At 57.5% G+C, this 25,463-nt stretch overlaps 7 protein-coding genes across 7 annotated transcripts; 2 read left to right on the plus strand and 5 right to left on the minus strand.

Annotated features, from left to right (window-relative positions):
* Positions 1-942: 942 nt before the first annotated feature.
* On the minus strand, positions 943-1,589 carry BXZ73DRAFT_36618 (uncharacterized protein; the record flags this gene model as incomplete). Its single annotated transcript, XM_048017887.1, has 2 exons — positions 943-1,427; positions 1,481-1,589. Coding segments are annotated over 2 exons (594 nt in total), but the record flags the coding sequence as incomplete, so codon positions are not given.
* Positions 1,590-5,705: 4,116 nt separating this feature from the next.
* BXZ73DRAFT_36142 (uncharacterized protein) lies at positions 5,706-6,167 on the minus strand (the record flags this gene model as incomplete). Its single annotated transcript, XM_048017878.1, has 1 exon — positions 5,706-6,167. A coding segment is annotated over one exon (462 nt), but the record flags the coding sequence as incomplete, so codon positions are not given.
* A 3,146-nt stretch (positions 6,168-9,313) lies between these two features.
* On the minus strand, positions 9,314-10,437 carry BXZ73DRAFT_107513 (uncharacterized protein; the record flags this gene model as incomplete). Its single annotated transcript, XM_048016926.1, has 2 exons — positions 9,314-9,350; positions 9,443-10,437. The coding sequence occupies 2 exons, from the start codon at positions 10,435-10,437 to the stop codon at positions 9,314-9,316; spliced, it is 1,032 nt and encodes a 343-aa protein (XP_047871795.1).
* Positions 10,438-13,131: 2,694 nt separating this feature from the next.
* Positions 13,132-13,750, minus strand: BXZ73DRAFT_107514 (uncharacterized protein; the record flags this gene model as incomplete). Its single annotated transcript, XM_048016927.1, has 4 exons — positions 13,132-13,206; positions 13,257-13,395; positions 13,453-13,583; positions 13,649-13,750. 4 exons carry the CDS (start codon positions 13,748-13,750, stop codon positions 13,132-13,134), a joined length of 447 nt encoding a protein of 148 aa, XP_047871796.1.
* Positions 13,751-19,724: 5,974 nt separating this feature from the next.
* On the plus strand, positions 19,725-20,491 carry BXZ73DRAFT_107515 (uncharacterized protein; the record flags this gene model as incomplete). The annotated part of the gene is made up of 3 exons (XM_048016928.1): positions 19,725-19,862; positions 20,118-20,311; positions 20,362-20,491. The coding sequence occupies 3 exons, from the start codon at positions 19,725-19,727 to the stop codon at positions 20,489-20,491; spliced, it is 462 nt and encodes a 153-aa protein (XP_047871797.1).
* A 715-nt stretch (positions 20,492-21,206) lies between these two features.
* Positions 21,207-22,742, minus strand: BXZ73DRAFT_82389 (uncharacterized protein; the record flags this gene model as incomplete). Its single annotated transcript, XM_048023702.1, has 5 exons — positions 21,207-21,971; positions 22,031-22,157; positions 22,212-22,240; positions 22,277-22,387; positions 22,413-22,742. 5 exons carry the CDS (start codon positions 22,740-22,742, stop codon positions 21,207-21,209), a joined length of 1,362 nt encoding a protein of 453 aa, XP_047871798.1.
* Positions 22,743-23,545: 803 nt separating this feature from the next.
* BXZ73DRAFT_82390 (uncharacterized protein) lies at positions 23,546-24,348 on the plus strand (the record flags this gene model as incomplete). Its single annotated transcript, XM_048023703.1, has 4 exons — positions 23,546-23,918; positions 23,969-24,090; positions 24,141-24,221; positions 24,280-24,348. 4 exons carry the CDS (start codon positions 23,546-23,548, stop codon positions 24,346-24,348), a joined length of 645 nt encoding a protein of 214 aa, XP_047871799.1.
* Between the last annotated feature and the right edge of the window lie 1,115 nt (positions 24,349-25,463).

Raw genomic sequence — 25,463 nt, forward strand, 5'->3', positions numbered from 1 at the left:
GGGCAGGAAATAGGGGCTGGAATGGGCGGGTCCGGCGGGTGGTACGTCCCATCGTCTGCGGAAGACGGATGCCCTTAGTCTTGCGTCTCCGGCGCGCGACAAGGACCACCGGTGTGAGACGAGGAAACATCTGCCACAGGACGAAGGGGGGCACGTCTTGGTTGCGCAAGAATACGAGCGATAGAGGTAAACACACATACTGCGTTCAAGCCCAACCCTATTTGGCTCCAGTTCCGCCCCGCACTCTTCAGCTCCGGTAACGGCTGCGTGTGTCGGGTAGCGAAGAGATCAGCCTTGTACGGAGCCCCGAGGAAGGCTGTGGTAGGAACCCGATTTGGGCGGCATGTCGTGAGCGTCGAGGGATATGGGAAGGGTAGAATCAGAGTGGACGTCCATGGAGGAGGCCAAAGAACGAGTCGCAAAAATGTGGCCGACAGTCGCGCACGTGGAAAGCGGTCATGTGCGTGGAGATAGACGCTCGATTCCAAAACGCCCAAGAAGCTCTTTTCGAATTTCTTGCCGGTTATGATGTATGTCTGCCGTGACAGTGCGAATATAGGTTTCGTGTGCAGCAAATTGTCTCATGGAATTTACCACAGCACATAATACATGATTCTTTACACACCAACTTCACGGCTACTGCTACTAGTACCTGAATCAAACGTCGTCTCCTGCTACGGTCGTATACTATGACACCGTTCTGCGATCAGTGACCATCTCTCCCTCAAGAGTAATCACTCACACCAGCCAAATAATGGAGATTGAAGACGATCGCGAGCGCGATGACCGCCACAGATAGCTTTCCTGCAGAGAGCAACTTCGCGGAATCAGCGATGTTCAGACGGACGGCGGGCTCACCCACAATCGGTGCTCCTCACCAACCCCCTCCAGCTTGACCTATCGAACTCACGGACCTCCCTCCACCTCCCAATCGCTGTCTGTCCTCGTGCAGACCTCCCACATGCCGCGCTCGACGGGCCGCACGCCCTCCATCACGACCTCGCCCATCAGGAAGTCGACCCGCCTCGCGCCGCGCGCACGCTCCTCCTCCGTCCCGCACCGCGCCTGGAACGCCGCAGCGACCGCCGCCCGCGCGCGCTCGTCCATCAAGACGTTGAAGAGGTCCGCCTCGGCGAGCGGTTCGTGGAGCACGGCGTGGAGCGCCCAGAGGACGTCGAAGAGGGTGACGAGGGGGCCGTCGTGGCGCGGGACGTCGACGAGCCACGGGAGGCGCGGGTGGACGAGGCGCGCGCTGCGCATGGGCGGGTCGGAGAACGGGAGCGCGAGCCAGTGCGCGCCGCGGTGGTGCGAGGCGGCGAGGTTGGCGGCGTGGAAGCGGACCGCGTCCGGGGGCTGGCGGAGGTCGAGGTGCATGGGCGGCGCGGCGGGGTGGTAGGCGACGTGGCGGTTGAGGGTGTATGCGGTGTCTGTGGTTGAGAGCGTGAGCGACAGCGCGTGCGGGTACAAAAGGGGGAAAAACCTGGGGGTGGAGAATCGGGGCGCGAGGGTCCGGCTAGGCGGCGTGGACCGAGGAGGGCGCCGAGGGCGCCGAAGCCGGCGAGCGAGAAGTCGGTCCGCCAGTCGTCGGGGACTTGCTGGAGTCGACGGGCAGCAAGGGGAGATGCGTTGGGTAAGAGAATGATTTCGCTTCTGACGAGTTGGTTCGCTATCCGGAGGTCGCGGAGGGACCGCTCGATGAACTCGGAGAGCTTGCGCGGGTCGTCGCAGTGCTCCCTCCCAGGAACGGACAGGATGGAATCCAACGGATCCTTCCCAGGCGGGAAAAAGCCAGCCATCAGGCAGCGAGGTGCGGGAGGAAGAGGGCGCGGTGATTGATAACGCCTTACGTCAGTCCATTTGGGCTCCGCTCGGCAAATGCCGCCTGTGCCAGTCGACTCGTACTCTGAACCTTCCTCCTTTCGTCTCCGCCGCGCCTTCGCCCAATTCGCGGACTAAGGACTATCCAAACATCGGAACAACGGATGCAGAACCCCTTGCATGGGTCATCGGGTATAACTCTGCCCTGTGATGGTGAGTCCACGCCGCGCACACCGCAGGATTAGTCGCAGTCAACGGGCACAGTGCGCAATGTTTCCCAACTACGTCCATAAACTCCTTGCGCTTCGTTGTGCGCGTGCGATACTGTTGATTCCTTACATTATCTTATCTCATATGATGCAGCTCGAGGACGGACGTCCGATACTGGCCATACCTATTTTAGTTTAGTTGGTACTGTACAGTTCCTCGGCTCTCTCCGAACGCCCCGGCACAGCGCTCGCTCGACCGCTCGCCCATACCTCAGTCGCTATTGTCCCCGACTGAGCTCGCACTCACACTGTGTGTCGTTAGATACGACCCTCGGTCGGAGAGCATGAGCCACGCGTACACCGTATGTTACGTTAGTTCGATACCCACATCCGCCCTCCTGCACCGATCAGCCCATCGAGACGCAACACTGCGCTGCGTCGATTAGCACGAAGTCACCGCACACGTGCCACACACTGGCTCGCGCGGGCGCGGTCAAGGTTATCCCGAGTTCACTGACGCCGCAGGCCAGCTAGGACGCTGCCTGGAAGTCTGCGCACACTGAAACAACTTCACCGTATCTGTCAGTGGCATTCGGACGCTGTTGGACTCTGGACTAACCTGCACAGTGCATGGTGAGCACGGCCCTCGATACCCTGGTGGCCCGAAGTCAGCAACCAAACATGAAGGACGAAAAAAAAAGAACGGAATGTAAGATGCCCCTCATACTCGAACATGCGCCAAGATCTCGGACCACCTGAGCTTCCGTGTGTGAATATCCACACAAGACGGAGCGTGTTTCGCAGACGTCTATCCAGGATGTCTGGAACTCTATGAAATCGATTCCTCGAAGAAACAGGGCAAGGCTCAGGGCCGACGATCCGCGCGGTGACGCGGGAGGGCGTGCCTCCGGCCGGCACTGCCGACCATGGAGAACACGGTCGCAGATCGAGCGACAAGGCGGGTGTGCTGCTAAGACACATATCCAGATGCAGAATCGGGAGGCGGCTTATTGAAACAATTGATGCGTAAATCATTCATCTGAAGAGCGCACGCAAGCGCCTCGTCCGCAACGCTGGGTCTGCCAGGAAACAGTGCTAATTAGGACTCACAAAGGGCCATGTCGAGATGTACACCTGGAGTCGCCCTTACGAACCCTGCACGCTCAATGGTCACAAATGGTCAGCAAGTAGTGGATGAGACGCGAAGAAGACAGCGACGCGTGCCTAAATATGCCCCTCCACGGTGCTCGACAGCCAGAGTCCATCCTGGATGCAGCAGCCCCAGCGTCCCTCGAGCACTTTCACGTCTGAGCCCTTTGGCTTCTCTGACAGCGCCCGATGACACCGCACTCATGCCTTGGCATTTGCAAGAGCTCCGAAGGCGGCTACCGCTAGAGACCGGCGCGGCGTCGTCTCCAGCCCGCCCGAGTCGGAGACGGACGTAGAAGTCCGATTCTCCGACGATGGCAGGTCGAGTGATAGGGTATTTGCGCGCGCAAATAGGGTTCCACTGAGAGAGCACTCACCTAGTCTCTGGCCTGGGGGCGAAAGAGGCGTCTATGTGTGGCATCAGAGGCTGGCGTGCGGAAGACGACGCCCGAGACCCGCTTGTCGGTATGATGCAAATACGAGTGTCGAGGAGTTCGTCTGTATTGAGGGCTTATGTAGGTTTCGCTTCCCTGGCCGGGGCTCCTCATCGTCGGGCGGGAGTGGTTTTAACGAACTAGAGCTCACCTAGGGACTCATAAATACACCGGCTACGTCCGCAGGCGGGTGGGTCGTATTTACTGATAGCGAGCTGCGAGATCACGACAGTCAGCGCTCAAGAAGACGAAAAACGCGACGAGAATGAATGAGTAAACACCCCTCATACTCGACACCGTTCGGCGATCTCAGACTGCCGGGTGGCGCATGCCCCGGCGCGCGGTCTGCCAGGACTCGTGTCCAGGCAGGATAGGTGACTACCGCCCAGGCGATAATCTACCCTGACAGGCGTGCATGATTGGTGATCATGACGCCCGGTATTGAGGACAATCCCCAATGAGGGGCCGTAACCTCAATGGTCCAAGATCCAGCAACAGCGAAGAACGTAGTCGCCGGTCGAGCGATAGGGTTGCAATGGATGGGGAATCGTACAGAACAGTAGACGGACGACTCACCGCGCCTGCAGAGAATGTCTGTGTCCATTAAAGTGGACGCCAGAGCGCATCGCGCGCAAGCAACCCTGGCTGTATTCGCGATCGGATGTCAGCTTATGGGGGGCACAGAAATTATTGACACGACGCTATGACTTACACATGCACCAGTCATGCGTAGAATGACGAGCATGGGGCTTGCAGGCGAGGCGGGAGGAGGAGACGTGCGTAGTGTGCAAACGGCAGGAGCACAGGTCAATTTAAAGACGCCACGAGCATGGTCCGTGCGTGGGTCGCACGGCGGGTGGGACTGTGCTGCGGTAAAGTCTGGGTCTGGAGGACGTGAAGCCGGGGGAGCTGCAGCATGTGCACCGGCGTACGTGCGCTGCATACTTTACCGCAGCACAGTCCACGCTTGATCAGGCTTTCTGCAGTGCCTGCCTCGCACTCGAGTCCCTCTCCAGCATCGCGAAGCAGAACTGCCGTCAGCTGCAGCCTCCCCACCCGGCCGCCGCGCGGTCCCGGATCGAAGCGTGCTTCCTCACGCTGATGTCTCTGTCCGTGCAAACGCACAATACATAGTCCACATGTACGCGTACATACCCCGCCCGCAGCGCACGGCTCCTACCGCGAGTACACAGGGGGCGCGTCCGCAGGCTCGCGGCTTATCTGCTCCCAAGCCAGCGCCATCCGCAGCGCGTTCACCTCTTCCCGCAACGCCGCGAGCTCTTCCGTGTCCGCGACCGGGCCTAGCGTGCCCGCGCCTGTCATCGTCGTCGCGCGCGACATCGGCTGCGTGGATCGAGAGAAGAGGCTCCGGGAGCGGGCGGGGGCGGGAGCGCGGAGGGCGCGCATGCGCCCTTCGAGCGCGCCGATCTTGTGTTGGAGGCGTGTGGTGGTGGTCGTGCCGGCGTCGGAGCGGGCGAGCGTCGTGCTCCGGGTGAGGGCGCTGGTGGAGGTGGGGGACAGGGGAATGTGGGGATGAGAGCCGGAAGGTGGGCATGGCGCTGAATTGCGTACAAATACCCAAGGGCCGTCGGTCAGCATCGGAGTGGAGCGAATGTCGAGAAGACGCACGCATCTCGAGGAGAAGCTTGCGATCGGACTCCGTACGCGGGTGTGTGCTCCCGTCCACACGCTCTTCCTGCGCGTTTTCAGAGGCGCGGGGGCGATTCCGGGGCAGTACGAGGAACGCCAGGATAACGAAGAGGACAAGGACGGCAGCACCGCCAACCGTGCCGCCGACGATGATGCCGAGGTTCGAAGAAGCGGGAGGTTCTGTTGGGAGGGGAAGCGCAGTATTGTCCGAAGAGGCTGGCGACGAAGTAGAGGAGGAAGAGACAGAACCATGGGTGGAAGGCGTACCCGTTCCCGAGGGCGGAGAATTTGAAGAAGTCCCAGGATGTGAGCCCGATGCAGATGTGGTGGGGGAATGACTGAACGCACTGGAGGTGCTAGAAGGTAGAGAGACCGAAATCTGAGACGTGGTAGTCGTGGATATAGTAGTTCCTTGGGGAGGGGTTGGGGGATCTTCCACTTCCGTCGTGTACATGACATAGTCGAAGAGGATAAGCGACGCGTCCGTACCCGTCGCCCGGATCTCCAGAGTATGTGGTTTCAACTGGAGCCCGGACATTGAAAACACCTGCTGCTGGTAGAGAATGTCGGTCGTCGTATCCGGGTTATGAGTGAAGACGCTCTTGTGCACGCCGTCCACAGAGAATGACAGATTCGTCATCGTTGTCGTCCACGCGATCTGGTTCGCGAGCAGCGTGTACGCCCACACCGCGGTGCCGTTGAAGGACATGGTGATAACCCGGTCGGGCTGGCCGGGGTGGTACGTCGAGTCGTGCCAAGTGCCATCGAAGGCCTTGTGAACGTCGGCGATGGTGTTGTTGACGCGGCAACCGATGCATGTGTTGCCTTGTGCCCATCCGTCGGTGGGCTGGAAGACCGGAAGCGCGCCCGTCTTTGAGTCGCCATTGAGGTCGTCAATAGTCTGGTTGATCGGCTTTGCACGGGCACGTTCTGCGCAGAGGATGAAGGTGGATGCAATCGCGAGAAAGAGGATGGGGAGCATAATGATCTAGGGGAGCATGGGATTGCGTTAACGGAAGGCGTTCTCGTCTTAAGGAGAGCGACATTTGCTTACGGTGGGTGGTGAAAGAGGGTGGGGGAGGGGGAAATGTAGCTCAGGCTCGCTGTGCATGCTTTTCTGCCGTGGGAGGAGAGAAGATCAAGTCAATAAATTCAATCCGACTGATGGCATCCTTTGTTAGATTGGTGATCAAAGCAGAGATGCGACGCACCGTACTTGCGCCGCCAGGAAGCGCCAAACTTAGATCCCATAACTCCACTCAGAGCCGCACGGGACCGCTCGAGTATCAAGCATAGTATATTCACATGACCAGCCTATACCATGGGACCCATACTAACCATGAGTAATAGTCAGGGGACAAGCGGTGCACAGGGCCTTGATAACCTGGGAATTTGCTTCGAGAAGCTGGAATGCGAAGGAACGACTTTGCCAAGGTTTGAACTCAGATAGGAGACAGTGCCGAACGCACCGCAGCGGCATGACAGGACAGCGTGATGAACTCGACAGCACCCGACATGTGGCCTGTTCTCGCGAGTATACGTGCGGCGCGTCCCCTCTCGGACACCGCTGCTCCCACGCGAGGGCGGTACGAAGAGCTTCGACTTCCCCACAAAGAGCAGCGGGCACCCCTCGCTGCTTTGACTCGGCGCCGCCCACGATGGTCGCAGGTGGGGCCCGGGTAGAGCTCCCGCCCCTGGTGACGCAGAAGCGAACTCTCCCGCGGAGGGGGCGCGCGCGGGGGCGTTGTCGACACCAGAGGGTGGCCGTGGATGCGCATGCAAGCCTCCATAGCCGCGATTCTCTGTAAAACTCTTGTCGTTGTCGCCGCATCTATATACCGGGGATGTATGAGCACTCGGAGGAAGAATGCGCGAGAGCCTGAAAGACATACTGAAGCGCAGAGAGATGGACCGTGATAGACGGGACGTTGCTCGGACGGGGATCTACTTGAGAGTGCGTTAGCCCGTTCTTATCCGTGAGTATAGATCGGATGAACGCACGCGGGGGAGCACAAGCAAACGCGGGGCCAACTTCATGAGCAGCGCTTGATGTGTGCTGCGTGGATTCAAACCTCCAATGCCGTCGCGCGGTGCTTTGCTGTGGGTTCTAGCGCAGCCATTAAGAAGTTCACGAGGTTAATGTACAAGAACGGTGTGTCCTCGTCATCGACGTCGGAGAGTGTCACAAACGCCTCGTGAGCTTGAAGCTGTTTTTGACTGCGCTACACAGGACCTGCTCGAACTGGAGGTTAATGCGCCGTATGGACAGAAGAACAAGACTGATAGTACGCACTAGTCGTCATTGGAACCGAAGCCCGGAGACGCGGGGCTGAGCTCAGTCAGACTTCCTTCTTTCTTTTCTCGGCAGCATCTCCTACACCTTTTTCGCAATCACGGTCGATATGGCGGCCATATACGATCAAACACTATCTGCAGAAAGAGGGCGTTGAGCGCCGAGCGGTGACTTGCTCCACACCGGACCGCTCTGAATGCACGTACTGTGCGGTATGCCTCACCGATCCAATATTTGTAATGCGACGCAATCATCTGGCGCCCATCAGTGCACGCGGTTCTACCGTCTGCTGGAAATTCAGTGTTTGTGGCGGTGATACATGCAACTGTCGACTGAGCGCATGCTGCTTCAGAGATGCAAGTTAGTGGGAGGAGACGAAGCAGGGCGTCACCTGCCCAGGCCATCGTTACACGTGGCAGATGGGGTTCACGCGGATACCGGATTGCCGGCCCGGCCACTCCTGCACGACTCCGGCGGTCGCCTGTACTATAACGAGTACATACTACAACGACGGCACGTAGCCCCGATAGACCCTCCCTCACTCTAGTGCACCCCGGAGCGGCGCGAGCTCTCCACAAAGTATTTTTCTTCCCCGCCGAAATCTCCGTGTCCGTCTCGCCCAAAGTCGATACTGGTGGAGTTGAACTTAATCAGGGCGCATGCGAGCGGCGAGCCCTAAGGTTTTCGACCTTATTGCCGAGCCGCGTGGTCGTCGTGGAGCCAGCCGGGATACTCTGGGTGCTAGTGGATGCGGTAATTATCATCGTCTGAGGCGTGCTCGTGAGTGCAGGCGCCAACGCCGCCGGTGCGCAAAGCGATGACACACCAAATCACTCGTGGAAAACGCGAGCGTCGTACGGACGGATGTGTATCAACGAGACTTACGTGTATCAGCGAGAACGGTACATTAATCGTGAGATGCGCACTGGTAAACAGAGTCGATCATTGGCATCTGATTCCGGCTTTTTCGTCTGGTCGGGACTGCGACGTCGACACACTGCATAGCCGTGAGTGCGGACAGCCGAAATCGTGCAGAGAAGGAGGAGCACAATGCCTCACGCCGTGCCTCCGATGATGGGCAGTTGGGGCGTAACAGTGCTTGATGGTCCCGAAGGGGCAAGGAAGAAATGCGAAATGCGCCAGCCGAGATCGCCGAGGACGCCGCTCTCGACAAGGAAGCGGTGTTGGCTGAAGTGGGAGTGGAGAAAGTGACAGGAAAAGTGGATTTAGGTATAGAATACCGGAACTGAGTGGTATATTGACGTCAGAAGCAACACTTCATGAAAGCTAACGGAGGTTTATGCGTCTGGTACAAGGATGGATGATACGTCGAGTTCAGAGCTCATCTCGGCTGAAGAATGGCTCCTGTTCCCGAAAATATTTCAGTCCAATCAACATAGATAATCACAGTACCTCAGTCTAACACGAGCACTGTACCCAGCACGTATGTCGTTGAATGGTGGGCATAGCTTCTCATACTTTTGACAAGGTAACCCAGAACTGCCGCGGCTTGGATCGTTCGCACGAAAAATCGTTTTCCTTTCCGGAGACACTAACCGTACCGACACTGACACGCATTCTACGAGTCGCCATTCAGATGGCATGCGGGGCCGGTGCTTGAAATTAAATAATCATATCGCAAGATCACATATCAGAGAACACGCTGCCCAAAGACGTTACAATGACAGAGCTGCTGCGGCCCAATATCGCCATTGTCAAACCCGGTACGCTCGAAACAGGCTCTACTCGGGGATTCCATCCTACACAAGCTTCTTGTTGAAACCGTACACCTTCGATCTGTAGAATGGTAGATGAGTTTCGCCATAACATGTGATTCATGGGAGTGCAAGTGCGACGCGGAAGTCTGTGGGGAAGAAAGAGATACATACGATGTTGGAGACAAACTCCCGTTGTACGTTTCCTCGAATACGCGATCCGGGATGCTCTCGCTGCCATAGCCAGTTCCAGGTGGAAATGTGACCGCGATGGTACGGGCGCGAATGCGGCGGGTGTAGAGAAGGGTGAGGACAATCCCGGAGATAAGCAGAGCGATACCTCCACAGACACTGCCTGCGATCGTTGCGCTGCGGTTAGACGAGGGCAATTGCGTCCCGCTGACGGTAGCGTTCTGTGGAAGCGATGTCGTGGAAACCGTCATAACTGATGCAGTGGGTAGAATGTCGGGATGCGACGTTGTGACGACAGAGTTGATGGAATGAGCTGTAACTGTGGTCGTATGTGTTGGTGGGCCTGAGGCGTCCGAGAGGGATCCCTGAGCTGTCGCAGACGAGGATAGTGGAAGGTTTGAGCCAAGGGTGGGGTATGGATTATCCGTCGGATAATCAGCTTCGAACGCGGTGTAAACGACATTGTCGAAGAGCATGAGTGATGCTTCGTTCCCGGTCCCTGTGATCTCGAGAGAATGGGTTTGAAGCGCCAAACCGGTCTTCTCGAATACCAACTGCTGATACAGAACGTCGTTCGTCTTGTCCGGTGGATGCATGAACTTCCCCCGCGGGATTTCGTCTAAGGAAAACGCGAGATTTGTTGTCGTGGATGTGCTCTGAATTTGGTTTGCGAGGATCATATACACCCACACCGCCGTCCCGTTGAATGTAAGCGTGATCGACCGTTCGCCAGTGTTCACAGGATACCACGTTGAGTCGTGCCAGGTGCCCTTGAACACCTTGCTTATGTCGACATTACTGCTGTTCACATAACAGGCGTCACATGTATTGCCGTCCGCCCATTCAGCTGTTGGTTTGTATATCGGGACGACGCCAGTGACCGAGTCGCCATAGTAGTCGTCAATGGTGCGGTTGACCTCCCTCGCCTGGCAATCTCCGAGAACCGCGACGAGGACCACCAAAAGCGCGAAGAGCATCTCGTGTTGAAGCGAGTACTGAGAAAAAGAAATGAGTGTGATTATCAGTATAGTGTATGAAGAGAAGAACGCTTACATTGGGGGCACTAGGTGAAGACTTTGCAGGACGTGCGTAAACGGCTCGAGTCCTCCTTTATATGCAGAGGGAAGAGAAGGCTGTGCGGTCGCACGTTGTGCTGTGATATCCACGTTGCCTATCAGATTGCGTTAGTTGTAGGAGGCCTTCAAAAAACAAAGAGTTCGTGCTTCGGAGATCCGAGCGCTGCGGTATGACCTCCATATCACTTGTGCTGATATGAGCTATGCTCTCGTAGTCTACCACGAGGTGCTGTTGATGATATGTCATTAGAGAGCAAAGATGCGCCGAGGGGAGCTTCTAACACACTGGATGATCAGATGTGCTCGAAAGCTAACGAGATGAACGAACAAGAGTCGCGCTGCACGACCGCCCTTGCAGGCAGATAAGACAACAAACCTGCGTTTTAATAAAGCGTGGTTCGCACGCCGCAGACCCGGTCGACCATAGGGACGTCCTGAGAAAGAATCCAGTGGTGTTCTCGCGCTTCTCTAGGTAACCCTATGCACGGCACAGTCGCGCTCCAAGGGGCGCCCAAAGCCGAGCCCGCATTGTGGAAAGAGACAGCCCTCATTGCAAGCCAGAGCGATGTATGGCTAAATAGCGACGTAGATGACCTTCCCAAGTCTCAACTGAGCCATGTCATCTGCGGCTAACGCACAAGGACCTCACGTGCGCCCAGAACTCATGCCCAGAACTCATGAGGCGTTTCATCAACACCAAACGCCCCTTCCCTACTCTCACATCCGTCCTCGGAGGCTACGCCGTCCTCTCCGCCTCCTCCTGTTCGCTTCCTCGTTCGATCCACGCCTTCTCCTCCTCGAGTCCCAGCGCGACCCAATTTCCCAGGGCACCTCTTCGCCCACTACCACCATCACAGGCGCACACACCCTGCCCCACACCCTCCCGGAAACCTATCAGCCCACCCCGTCCACACACGTCTCGACAACCCCGGGCCCGTCGCCCCATCTCCAGAGCGATAGACCTCCGTAGGCGCCTCCACGCGTACTCTTCCTGCTCCCGCACGTCTGCCAGGCGTGCGCGCTCGCCGCGGCCTCGACTGGCTCCTCGTCGACTGGGCATGACACAACGAGCTCTACGGGCAGGGCAACGGCGCGGCGGACGTCCAGGAGGCTTTCAACGCGCGCGGGGCATGGCCCGATGGCGCCGCGGCATGCCACTACGCCTGGCTGTGCGACGCGCGGGTGGAGGAGACTAGCGAAACCCCGACGGAGGGAGAGGCGTGCGCGCGCGGGAGGCGGAAGTCGCGCCCGGGGCCCGGGCGTACGACCACGCCCTTCCCGGACGGGCGGCGGGAGATGGCCCGAGCCGCCGCGCAAGACGTTGTGTTCCCGAGCGGGGACGCAGACGACGGCCCCCGCTCCCTCCGCTGGCCCGCCGTCCGCACGCGAACGAGCGCACGCTCAAGCGTGTCGACTGGGGCGGCGGAGCGGGGCGGCGAGAGGTGGGCGCACGTGGCACGCGGTCCCATGCGCACACGCTGCCCGCGGTCCTGCTCCGCCACCCCGTCCTCCCCATTTCCTCCGACGGGCGAGTCCTGGGGAGTAAGACCGACCCGGCGCTCTCTCTACTCGTCGAGAAGGTATCCGGGGTCGCGGTGTCATTTCTGCGCTTCGATTGCCGGCTGAGCGACGCTGGAGGTGTGGAAAGGATCCTCTGTGGAGAGGGTGCACGCGCGTTCTATGGCCTGCGCGAAGAACTCACGAAGACGGGCTGTTTTTGCGGGGAGAGGGCGTGCTAACGTCGTCCGTCGGTTGGATTGATGGGCGTAGATTGCGGAGATCGGGGCTTGAGCTTGGACAACGAGCAAAGGATGCACAGAATCCTATCGTGGACTTGGGTGAACAGAAATATGAACGCAGATTGTGCAGCATCGCCGGCTTGTGTGTGAGGGATGTCCAGGGCGCGCGGTGGACGAAAAGAACAGTTCGGCGTCAAATATGGCCGCCTTGCGTTGGCCCGGGAAATCCTCGGAAGGCTTGCTGAGTCATCCGGGTTTCGCCCACATTCACGCAGGACGCCGCGCTCACTGCTTTCCGGTTTCTCAGATAATCATCGCGTCCCATGTTGACCACATCGTGTGCGCATATAGGAAACAGTCTTTTAACTCTTCAAGTGCCGCGCGGCGTCGACAGCGACGAGAACGCGCACAGAAAATGTCACGGACAATCGCGTCAGACGTGCATCGCGTGGCAATAGCCTACGCTCGCGACTTCGACCCCCGCCCGGGGACCGATTATACAGTACGATCCCTGTTTGCAGCTGTCCAGAAAATACGATATACTGAGTATAGATCAAGGAAGCGCATATATGGCGTGTTGTGTGGCATCATGTATATTATCGTGGTGTCGAGTATGTAGTACTGGGAGCGTCGATATAACCAGAGAATATAGATGCGTCCGTTGTGATACACCACCCTTATCTGCGCATTTACATTATCACGGGAACGGAATTTCGGTTCCTCGTGTCGGAGATATCCCAGCGCGGCGTCGTATGCCCCGACATTGAACGCCGCGAACCTAGCATATACCCAAACGCCACCCACTCAGCAAACGTCGCAACTCGCACGCGATGGACGCACATATTCAAATCCAACATCACCAACCGAAGGATGGCAGATGTAGTATGAACGCGAGCGCGACGATCGTCCAGACGAAATAGGCCTTCTCCAGCTGCCCAGCGACCTTGAGGAGCCATTCGACCCGTCCGAGGCTGAATTCACAGTCACGTCGGGGAACGAAGGCGAGGTGGTACTTGGATCAGAGTCGGGAATCGACAGTGGAACGAGGCCAGCGCTGAAGGAAACGTGGACGTGCGTGCCGGCTGCGGTGGTGGTGTCCGAGCTCTCGGTGAGCGTACTCCTAAGAATATACGGTCAGCGCTCGGATCGCACGTGAAGTCAGCCGCGTCCGCTTTACCTCAAGAGGGAAGCCGTATGTGTGGTATGCATCGTTGTTGCACGGCGCTCGACATGCGGGTCCAGGCCAGGCGCGACTCCCAGTGCTGTGCTGCTCTGAGGGAGGTGTGACGTACGAATGATTTCTATGCGCTGTTGATTGTAGGATCACATCAGATCGTCGTAGTTGGTCTGGATAAAAGTACGACGCCACTCACTCGTAGATCACCGTCAACGAACCCGTAGGGAATAGCGGAAACACTGGATGCTCCCACATTCAAGACGAGAAGAACCATCAACATGCGGAAGAGGTGGTACATGGTGTGGCACGGGCTGGAGAGAGAAGACGATAGGGTATGAGGGTTTCTGACTATGGATACACTAATATATACGAAAAAAGCGCTAGAATAGGCTGTGTGTGCATTGATCGACCAGTGCTCACCTCAATTACCGTGTGGGGACAGTTTGACGGATTACAGAGAAGGCCCAACTTCGACAAGGGGAGCTTCACAGCCAGCCGAGCGCTCCGCGGTAGATGCGATACTTCGTGAGGGAGCACACGACTTCCGGCCTGTGCAGCGGGAGGTTTGGACGGGCGTCCGAGTGTGTAGAAGTAGACGATCTATTTGGAGATGAAGGCGGAGATTAAGAGGCACAGTCAACGAAGGATATTGATCCGAAGCAGAACTAACCGAGATGAGCCAAAAGCGAAAGACAAGGCTGGTTTTGTTGTGTGCACATCCGCAACACACCGCTTCTCGCCTTTTCAAGTCAGTACTTGCCGGAACCTCACTCATATCAACCCACCAATCCGCCTCGTGTCAGTCCCTAGCGCTTCTCTATTGACGTGCGATGTCAACAGAAGCCGGTCTGCGAACCTCGTGTCGAAGGGTATTATTAGGCACTGCACATCCCCCCTCGAGCCATCCTCGTGGTGGCACCGCGAATGCAGCCAGAGAATATGGCTGTGCGCACGAGTTGACGGCGGCCAAGCACGGTGAATGCGCGCGATGCGGATGTTTCTCGAACTTTACGTACGCCGAGAGGAGAAGAGCAGCTGCAGAACGATTTGTATGATACCGCAAAGAGCGGGTCGAACGTCCTACGACGGTTCGACAGGACAAGACGCGTGAAATAAAGTTCCTGTAAAGAAGCAGCCAGAAGCGTTAGTAAGGTTCATCGGAGCGAAGACGCATGGTGGACACACTGCAACTACCCGTATATATGCGTCGCCGGTTTGTCAACTCCCCGCTCGCGTCCAGCTCGTGAATACCTCCCACAGGGCGCACGCACTCGATCGCGATCTCGCCCATCAAGAAGTCGAGTCCCCGCACTCCTCCTCCGACATCTGATACCGCGCCTGGCACGCCACCGCGACCGCCGCGCGCGTTTCCTCGCCTAGAAGGACATTGTAGAGGTCAGCCTTGGTGAGCGGCACGCTGTGCGTGGCATGAGGCCTTCAGAGAACGTGGAAGAGGGTGACGAGGAGGCCGTCGTGGCCGTCACGGTGGGCCGGCACGCCGAAGAGGCGCCGGTGGACGAAGCGCGTGCTGCACATGGGCGCTCGGAGAACGGAAGTGCGAGCCACTAGTGCGCGCCGCGGTGGTGCGAGAACGCGAGATTGGCAGTGCGGAAGCGAACGGTGTTTGGGGTTTGGCGGAGGTCGAGAGGGCGGCGGGGGCGTAGGCAACGTGGCGGTTGAGAATGTATGCGGTCCGTAGATCAGCGATTCAGCGAAAGCGCGTGGCATTGAGAGAGGACAAACCTGTGGGTGGGGAAAAGTGCAAGGCAGCGTGGTCTGAAGCCGCCTCGGGGGCTGAGGGAGTCGACGCTGGCGAGCAGACTTTAAGCTTTAAGTCTGTCCACCGGTCGTTCGCGACCTGGCGAAGTCGGTGTCGAGTAACGTTGGACGGATGGAGACGTGACTGGCTTCGCCTTCCGCACATTCGAGGCCGGTGAGGGTTCGATGCCCGGAGGTCGTGGGAGGAGCTTGGACAGGTCGTCGCGATACTCTCTTCCAGAAGTGGGCATGATGAAAGCCATCGGATCGGCCCCTTCCCAGGCGTGATAAAGCTCAGTCGCCAAGCAGACGAGTTCCCATGCTGCCAGATATCAGTGCTATCAGCGTTCAGCGCTCAGCGCTCAGCGCTCAGCGATGGGGCTCTCGAGTACTTACAAGTCGCCATGCCAATCGGAGCAAGTGGGAGGAGGATAAGCATGGGATCCTTACGTCAGCTTTCTCCTCAAGCGAATCTGAGCTCCGCTCGGCAAATGCCGCCCGAACGTCTATCAGCTCAATATCGTGTATACTTTCAGAACTCGTCAAGTTGCTTCGCCTCGCAGTCGGATCCGTGTGGTGCCGCGTGCGCCACGATTCCTCGGCAGTGTGCGTCTTTGCAAGCACACCGCATGTTACACGAGTCATACTTGCAGTAATCTGCTCTATCGCACGTCTCTGATAGTGTTAGAGCAATGCCCATGACAATGCTACGTCGTCTATAGCTTTCGCGAGGTGGAGAGACGGGGATGTGCGCAGCTCGCCGCACTAAACGTGGTGTGCGAGCAGCCGTATAGCAGAAACACTACTGCAGAGACAGTATTATTAGCAGCGAATCGCCGTACATATGTTCATGCGTGCCTACGACTCCCCTAATTTGACTGGCCAGTGACGTCATAGAACAACTCAGGAGCTGGTCTACCCATAAGTATGCTGTGCGCTGAAGCAACACTGTCATGCGCTCTTCGCTCTTCGCAACGAGTCTCCTGCATGGTGAGCGCGACCATCGATAGTCTAGAAGAACGCATGCGACAGAAGTCAGCAACGAAACGACTAAAGAAGGACGAGAAAAGGAGTACGGAATGCAAGAAGCCCCTCGTACTCGACAATGCGCGGAGTCGAAACCTTGAGAGTGCCCTGAGTCCCAATGTGGACTACCGCTTCTGGAGTATCACACAAAACCGAGCTCGGGGAGTGGCTTTCACGGAGACCATCGATGGACGTCACAGTATGGTGTATTCCCTGTGAACAGCGACTCCTGAACGAGGTCACGGTGGAGGGCTAGACCCCGCGCGGTGCCGGAGAAGAGCGTCCCTCCGGCCGGAACTGACCATGGTATACACGGACCCCGGTCGAGCGATAAGGCGTGCGTGCTGCGCGAACGTGTACACGAAGAAAGGGTCTGAAGGCGGCTTACCACAATCGTTCCTCTCGAAGAGTATACCAAGCAAGATCTGCATCATGACAGTCAGCGCTCGATGACACAAAACACAACACGCGGCGATGATGAATAGCTACCCCTCATATACATACTCGACACCGTTCGGCGATCTCGGACCGCCGGGCTGCGCGTGCCCGGCATGGGACGCGTGTAACAATGAGTTCACATGTCCATGCAGGATATCCTGCTCGGCGTGTACGATGATTCATCGTGACGGCCGTTAGTGAGAACGGTCTCTTGTGAGGGGCGGTTCCTCACTGTGGCCCAAGATACGGCAACAGTGAAGAAAACTGTCACCGGTCGAGCGATAGGGTTGCAGTGGATGGAGAATCGCACAGACAAGTGCACGGACGGCTTACCGCGCTAGCGAATGTATGTGTCCATCAGAGCGGACGCCCGAGCTCATCTTGCTCGGTCGCGCGCAAGCATAGGGTTACTGGATGTCAGTGTCGGGGAGACGCAGACATCGGGGACTTACACATCAGGTCTGGACATGCAGCACTCATCGTAAAGTGGTGCGTAGAGTGACGAGAATGGGGGGAGGAGGAGGAGGAGAGGGAGGAGAGGGAGGAGACGTATGCAGTGTGCAAACGATAGGAGCACATGGAGTCAATTCAATGACATCACGAGCATGGTCCGTGCACGGGTCACACGCCGAGTAGGACTGTGCTGCGTCTGCAGCGCGCGCACGCTGGTATGCTCCTCATCAACGTCCTCCAGACGGGCAGCATGATGAACCTGCACGGGTTCGATAGGGCGGACGACCGCGCCTGGCCCGCCATCGTCCGTCTCAGCGCGCTCGGGCTGTATTGCGAGCACGCGGCCCGCTCTCCGCCGTGCCTCCCCACATGTCGCCACATACGACGCAGCGCGGTCTGCCAGCCGCCACCGTCGGACCAAGCCTGCTTCTTCACGCGGCGCATCGCGAGCGGTGGGAGCGCATCGGGGTCACGTTTTTGTAACGGACATGCGCCGCGCGGAGGACTGCACTGGTGAAGTGACGAACACGAAGCGGCTCGTCTTGACGGAGTTGGGGACCAGCGTCGAAGAGAGGCATCTCATCGGGCGAGGACTGCAGGAGAGTTGCGGTGCGGACGTGACGTGGCCTGACCGCGATCGTGTTCGGAGGCGAATTTGATCAAAGCTGGCCTGGTTCTGCAACTCTGGGCCTTCGCTGGCGATGCACGAGCCCTCTGGCACTGTTTCGCCCACGACTCGCCAAGCGTCGTTCCGCGCGTGTTCGAATGAACGTCCATTCACAGACGACTTTTGTGTGAATCTTGGGCTGAATCACCTTGATTAGTCAATTGGTACGAAAGATAAACTCAAATGACCAGTCCAACGCCTTCATCGCCTATCTGATCCTTCGAGCTCTCGAGCCCCCGAAGCACGTTTCCTGGCGGAAGCCGCAGGGAGCGGCGCGCGTGGCGCGAGTACCCCGTAAAAGATCCCATCGGGTTAGCACAAGGAGGTCTTGAACGAGTCACTCAGTGTGTAAGGGGCGACGTGACTATATGCAATGCGAAGCTGCTCGGGCTGCAGCAAGCATGAGAACGACATCTCTATAAAGTGGTGAACGTATGAGATAAACCGGAGGTCTGTGGATTAGACCCTGAGTAGTGAGACGATATAGCCTGTGGACCCCAAATGCTATAATTCGAAGACGGTCAGCTCCCGTACAAGACGTAATGACGACATGCATAGCAAGAGGCCCCTCATGCTCGACAGCATCGCAGCGACCCGAATGCCTGGGTGGCCTCCGACGACTGCACAAACAGCCAAAACGTACTCGCAAGAGGTACTGACGTAGGTTATGCGGGCGTGCACGACAGAGAGAGTGTACGAACCTTGAAACGCACACACACCACGTGTACGGTGGGAGAGCAGACCTCTTTTGTCCGCAATATTCCAGGACTGACTCGGCCTGATCGTCGTGATCGTCGTGATCGCGACACGTTGGAGGAAAGGTTGGCCACTCTGGGCACGCTTTCAAGGCCAGATTAGCAAAAGTCTGCGGGCCCGACGACAACGCGACACCAGAAGACAGAGCGCATAAAAGCCCCTCATACTCGACTGCTCCATAGCTGTCCCGAACTTGGGGTGGCCAACCCCAGCTCCCAATCCTCAATGTCTACCCAAACAGGGAGGTCACATGAAGACTGTGGTAACACCCCCAGGTTCTGGGTTCGTTCGGGAGCCTGCAGCTGGAGGGCGGCCTGGGCTCCAGCCAGCAAACGTCGGGACAGATGTCCAACGTCCGCCGGTCAAGTGATAGGGCGCGCGCGGCACAGACAGCGTACGGATCTCGAAACGTACACACACCGCGGATGGGAGAGCAGACTTCTTCATAGTCCTCAACCCTGACTTCGGCGTGATCGGCGTGATCGTCGTGATCGTGGCGCATCTGAGGAAAGGGTTGTCACTGTAGACACACTGTCAAGGCACGATTAGCCAAATGCTGCGAGTGCGATGAATGGGTGAAGTCAAAAGATAGAGCCCATAGGAATCCCTCATGCTCGATTGAGCCATGGCTATCCCGAATTGGGGGTAGGCAACATCTGCCAGCCACTGAAGGGCCAACGACCAGCTAGCAAACCCGTCTCCAGAGGGAGTCCTTGTCCTCTAGACAACAAACGTCGAGAAGAAGCCCCAACGCTCACCAGTCGAGTGATAGAGCGATGCGCAGAACAGTCGCGGAGGGTACTCACTGTGTTCACCTCGGCGCGACGCAGTCGCGCACATGCAGTCAGTCCATCCGGCTATTTGGAATCGCACAGGAAACCAAAGCTGGGGATTTTCGTCAGCATACATGCAGATAGACAGAACGCCTTGATCTGCGATAAGCCCCTCGTACCCGCCAACTTTGACCCGACGCGACGTCGCGGCAAGGAGAGACAGCCAGCTGGGAGACGAACACGCCCCCAAGGGTGCTGGACACTCACAACGCACAAGCATAAACACGCCCGTGTATGAGCGCCCTTGAGTGGAGATGGCGGGAGGGAATTCGCGAAGCACCTCCCCCCGACGGCGCACTCGACTCTCGTCGTCGCGGAGATCGTGGCCTGGAAAACGAGCAATGGACTTACAGGTCACTGGGGAGCAGACCGTGGGCTTGAAGTCACAGCACGATGCGCTCGGATTACAGCATCACTGGGTCGGGGTGGTGTTCAAGGAGGGAGTCAAGATCCAGGTCGACTCCCATCGTTCAATTTGGGTGAGGCTTTGATCTGGCCCTGATTCGGGAATCCTCGGCGGCAGTGATGAGTCATCCGGGTTTCACCGAGTACCAGTCGCGCGCGCTCGTAAACCTGAGTTCACCGGATGCGCTGCTCGGTACGGATCAATCTATTGCGCGTTGTCCCTGTGGCGCGGTCTCGCCTTTGTCACCAGGCTTGAAATTGTCTTCACGGTGGGGACATGAAGCGGGTGAGGTCCGTAGTCTCGGGCCGTTGCTTTATTCCGCGCGCAGATCCTGCACGCCTCCCTCGCTCTCCACCACCCCGACCTAATTAAGCATACATCTATCCTCATCCTCGTCTTCCAGCAGTACCTCGATGGCCACGCCCAGCGCACCAAGCACTGGGCGCACGCTTCAATCCCCCGGCGGCGGCGGCGCCGCCTCCGCCTTCCAGATGTCCAGGCTTCCACTTCGAGTCCTTCCACGTGCTCTACGTACGCCGGACGGCCGCGCTGTGCGGCGGACACCCCGTCAGGCATGTCGCCGCGGACGCGACGGACAGACTGCGCGAGATGCTCGCCCCCCACCGCGTCGTGCTCCACGACAAGGATTGGAACTACCAGGACTCGGTCGTCGAAGTCGTCTGCGCGCTGCGGCACGGGTAGGAGGGCGTTTCGTTTGGGTCTTGATGGACGCGGGCTTCTCGGAGAATTCCTCGGGGCAAGGGTGAAGAGCGGAGAAAGATCTGTGGGAGATCGGGCAGGGTCACGTCTTCGAGCCGATATTCACAATATGGCACGGCGTTGAAAGCCTCACTCGTGTACGCCACGCATGTATGTTTCAATGTTTCGTGGTGCACGCGAGAAATGTCCTCCAACATTTATCCCATGTCGAAATACTTACTACTCGAAGGTCGGTTTTCGCACCCCGGCTTGCAAATCTGGGCGTCGGGCACCCAGGAAATCGAGTGCAAAGCGCACTGGTACTACGCTACCAGTCTGGGAGCAAGAAACGTTCACACCGTAATCAGACGAGCATGATTAAAAAAGGTTTTAGTATATAGGAGTCAGCAGAGACGATGCAAATGAGCGTGGGGAGAGTAGCGAGATTTGACGAGATTAAATGTGATACAATACAGGTGAAGAGATACAACGAGCGTGAGATGGATACAGGAGTGTCTGAGTGAGATAGTGAGATGATAACGGAGGGAAATGAGTGTGTGAAATCGTAAGACGTAGTGAGGGCATAGACTGCTGTCTTGAGACGTTGATATTGAGCACGCATGAGTGCAAAGCGGCACAGCCTACCATCTGGGAGTCGATGAATAAGTGTGGATAGATAAAACGGTGCGAGACGTACTTGATTGAGGGAAGTATTAGTTCAGTTGGGCGCCTGCATGTGGCTGCGGTGACGATCGAGAACGTCCAACAGGGTCTGTATGAAGAAACGGCTGTGGACAGGGACATAGGCGCCCTCGACGTCTACCATATCGGCAGGATCTTCGGTCCTGCCATCTTCGTGGATCACAACCAATTTCAACCTTCTCTGTTCGTTGCTCTCGCGACGCAGAATGATCGCCTGGAGACCCATACCTTTATCGCAAATCTTGACACCAATGAAAACAGTGTCGAGTTCATTGGGGAACTCTTTGGCATAGTCGAGGAGCTGGGGAATGGGGTTGCCGGTCCGCTTGTTCTCGACAAGCAGGAGAACTCGGATCCGACGACCCCTGCCATCGACCGCGGAAACCAGAACGTCCGGAACAAAGCAGGAAAGGTGACCCGACGCATGCTTATGCCTCGGACGGGTCGAAATGGTGTCTGCGGGGGTGGAGGCCGCTGGCGGACCGGCCTCCACGCCTTCCGGATCGATAACCCGCTCTTCCAGCGACGGAGGATCTTCAGCCTTGGTCCCGCCTCGTACGCCCCGTTTCGAGCGCTTTCCACGCTCACGCTGTTTGACCGCCTCGAGCCTGGAGATCGTAGCCTGGACTTGAACCCAGCACAGCTGTTCCGGAGTGAGAACGTACGAGTACAGGACTTGGGTGACACCGTCGATCTTGCACTCGGGAGAGTCTGGGGTGATGTGGTCGACGAGATACCAGATGAACGGCGGGACACGGTTCATCACTTCGTCGACGTGGTCCTGAAAGCGCGTTAGAGTGTCAGCGATACCATGACGAACGACCTGAAGCGAATATGTACCGTGGGGCCCTCAGCGTCTGGGCGCGATGGTGGATCCGCGAGGAGGTACGAGACCAGGGTTTGAGTTTCGGTGAGCTTCGCGAGGCAGTCGTTGATCTCGTCAGCAAGCCCGGATCGGAGCTCCTTACTGTAGTATAAGAGTGTTTAGTATTGACATGGCAGTCGTTCTATAGCGACTCACCTGTTGTTCTGGACATTTGACCGGATCAGCTTTGGGCATTCCAAACAAGAGTGAAGAACACGCACGAATACATCACAAGATTCAGCGAGAAGGCGCAACAAATCTTCCTTGACCTGACCGTCGACGATAACGTCAGGTTCCTGGGCAGGTTCGGAAGGCTCTTGGGCAGCGGACGCCTGAAATGTGGTCAGAACAACGCACTAATGAAACATATAAACATATTACCGAGGTATGCTGATGTGTTTCTTGGGTCGTGGAGTGGTCAGGGTCAGGCGCGATGCCGATGGATAGCACCGCAGTCGGATCGGCTCCAGGCAAGGCTATCGATGGAGCACCGCATGGCGCGGCGTCGATGGGGACGGTGGCCAAGCAGACTTCCGTGGTTGAAGACGCGCCATGCGAACCGCTTCCGTCGGAAGAGGCGGGGAGTAAAGGAAGCTCCGCGACATTGTGGGCTGCCTTCGAGAGCCAGGAAAGATGAGAGTGTGGCAGGATAAGCCAAAGAAGCGTGCTCACCAGTGAAGTCTTCATTATATCCAGACGATGCTTCGCCGTCAAGAGAGAGTCAATTGTACCGTTCCTCTTCCGGGTCGCGGGCCTATATATGTTCATCAACGTTTAGCGCACTACAACCCACATGATAAACAAGCTACTCACTTTGAACAGACGAGGCAGGAGCGGACAGCGATGATGTTTAGCCATGCACATGGTTAATGAAGTATAAAACGTACCATAGAACCAATAACTCCAATAATTACAGAAATGATATCGTCATTGAGGGCACCGAGAGTGGACGGGGCAGCCAGTGGAGCCGGGAGGGTGGTTGGGTCGGAGACGGGAGGTGATGCCGGTGCCCTAGGAGCGGGAAGGGAGGGTGGTTCAGAAAAGGAAGGCAGTAATAATGCAGAATTACGCACGAGTTGGAAGGTCCAGCCTTCTTAGTATTTTTCGCGCCGGGCGGCGTAGTCTGCTTCTTGCCCATGGGGTTGGTCTGTAGGGGAGATGGTAGAGGAGAGCGGGTATGAGAGAGCGGCGGTGCGAAAACGGCGGGGAGAATTATATACTCACTGGAACAATGCAAGCGCGAGGAGGCCATTGTTCGATTGTTGAGGAAGGTGGTTGGGGGTGAGCCTGCCACACGCGAGGTTGTGGTTTTGGAAGGAGGACCGGGCCGGTGCTTCAATCTCCGCCGTAAAGAAACACCCACACGTGACACGGCGAAATCGAACATTGGCGCTAAACAACTGTTTTACTCCTGCTTTCATCAGCCACCGCCACTCACATCTCCCTCCGCCCTGCCATCTCCGCCGTCTCGCCTCCCTTTGCTGCACAACATGTCTGTTCACGTTGGTGGATTCTGGTTTCCTGCCGACGCCGTCCATCATCTGCTCATGAAAGCCTATGGCCTGGCCAACGTCACCCCCCAGGACGCCCCCTTCGCCGCAACACTTTACTTCCACGACAACGACGACCTCAATTGCCCCAGTCTCATTGAGCATCACGTCCGGGACGGATCTGGCAAACCTGTCCAAGGACACGTCCTTGTGTGTCGTTTGGCGTTCGTCGACGATGGACTCGAGGTACCAGATCTCTCCCTCGATCAGAGTGCGATGGCATGCGCCGACTACTGGTTCCCGCCGTGGTTGCGCGAACTTGAAGTCTTCAAAGACGTTCGGTACATTCAGTACGAGTATACCGGATACATTAGTGCGTATCACGTTCGATCAGTGCCACTACCTCTGTTGACATCCGCATAGCTATTCCAATCATTTATTGGAAAGAGAAGGAGTATGACATGGCGCCTCAGCAGAATCGATATCCAACTATACCCAAATGGCTCCGGAAGCGTCAGGAGCGGGGTCGCACTTTCGCCTACATGGTACGCCGTTGACTCCTCTGTATGCGCCACCCGTTTGCTAAGTGTAACAGCCTCCTGGTGTTCCCGCCTTGTATGTCTACGACGACGACGATAGCGCCAACACTACTGACTCGGATTCAACCCAATCATCTGTGAGCACCTATAACGGCCTCATAATTTGCGATGAAACTGATGTCGTTCGAATTGTAGCAAGTAACTCCCTCACCTTGGACAAGCGTCCAGCATCCGCGTCGCCGTGTCGGCCGTACGTCCAACTAGCCAGATCTTGCGTCCCCGTTATCCTTCACTCTGCATGTATCCTTATTGATAGTTATTCACCTCTTTTTATATGCTTATGGACTTCCGGGATCCCTCGTGCTTTACTCCCTCCGACCTGGTTGCTTGTGCCAAGAGCCGTCGGTTTCCCCATGCCACTGACTCGGATGGCGCCTAATAAAAGCCTCTCCACCGTCGCCCCGTGCAACTCTGTCACGCCCACTCTCCTCGAATGCAAGTCCTCATGTGCAAGCGGAGTGAGCAGAATGAGCTACAACGCGATGCGCTTCCACTGTTGCTGTGTGGATTTGTGCAGCACGAGGTGTTAGACGTTTGCCCACAAGTGTTGGCGTCGGAGGTCCCGCCCCGATCGCCCCGATGAAGTGCTTCGACCCCTTACCAAGAACGGTACGCAAACCCTCCGTGCCAGTCCTAAACACACGATCTTGATTCTTAGTCTCATACATAGATATGATGAACTCTAAACACCGCCGCGCTCGCCGTATGGAGCGAAACCTCGATCAATGGCGCCTTGCCATGCGACCATGCCGTCGACGTCGTTTGCCCATGCACGACGTCCCAGGGTGCTACCCACGCCGACGAGTCGCTCTTCCCCCGATATGCTTCAAGGCAGCACCTCCCTTCACCTCTCTGCGAGGGATACTCCGGTAAGCGGGGCGAGTACACACTCGAGGTACCGCGGACCGCGTCTACTGCCACTCCCGGACATGCTCCACCTTCAACTTCGGTCCCCAGAAGACCGCCGCACCAGCCGCCGGGGGACTCATCAGCGTTCTCTGGTCCTCGTGCCCCTTCACCTTCGCGGCGACGAGCCTCGCACACGCCTCCGCGAGCTGCCGTGGGCGCACCTGCACGACCTGCAAGATGGGCGCGCACGCGCACGACAATGACGGCGCTGTCCCGTGTGCGGCCACCTGAGTCGTAGAGCGCACGGAGGGGTGCCACCGCGTCCGTACCAAGTGGGAGTCTTCTGAGGGCCGAAGAACGCGGAGCCGGTTGGGGCATAGCAGTAGAGGTGTACTCGGCGCGCTGTTTGTCGGTGTACCACGCGCGGAGGGGCGACTGGAGATGCTGCTCCGCGGCGAGCTCGAGTGCTG

This window comes from Epithele typhae (assembly GCF_022376455.1).
Source record: "Epithele typhae strain CBS 203.58 chromosome Unknown BXZ73scaffold_113, whole genome shotgun sequence".
NCBI classification, from domain to species: domain Eukaryota; kingdom Fungi; phylum Basidiomycota; class Agaricomycetes; order Polyporales; family Epitheliaceae; genus Epithele; species Epithele typhae.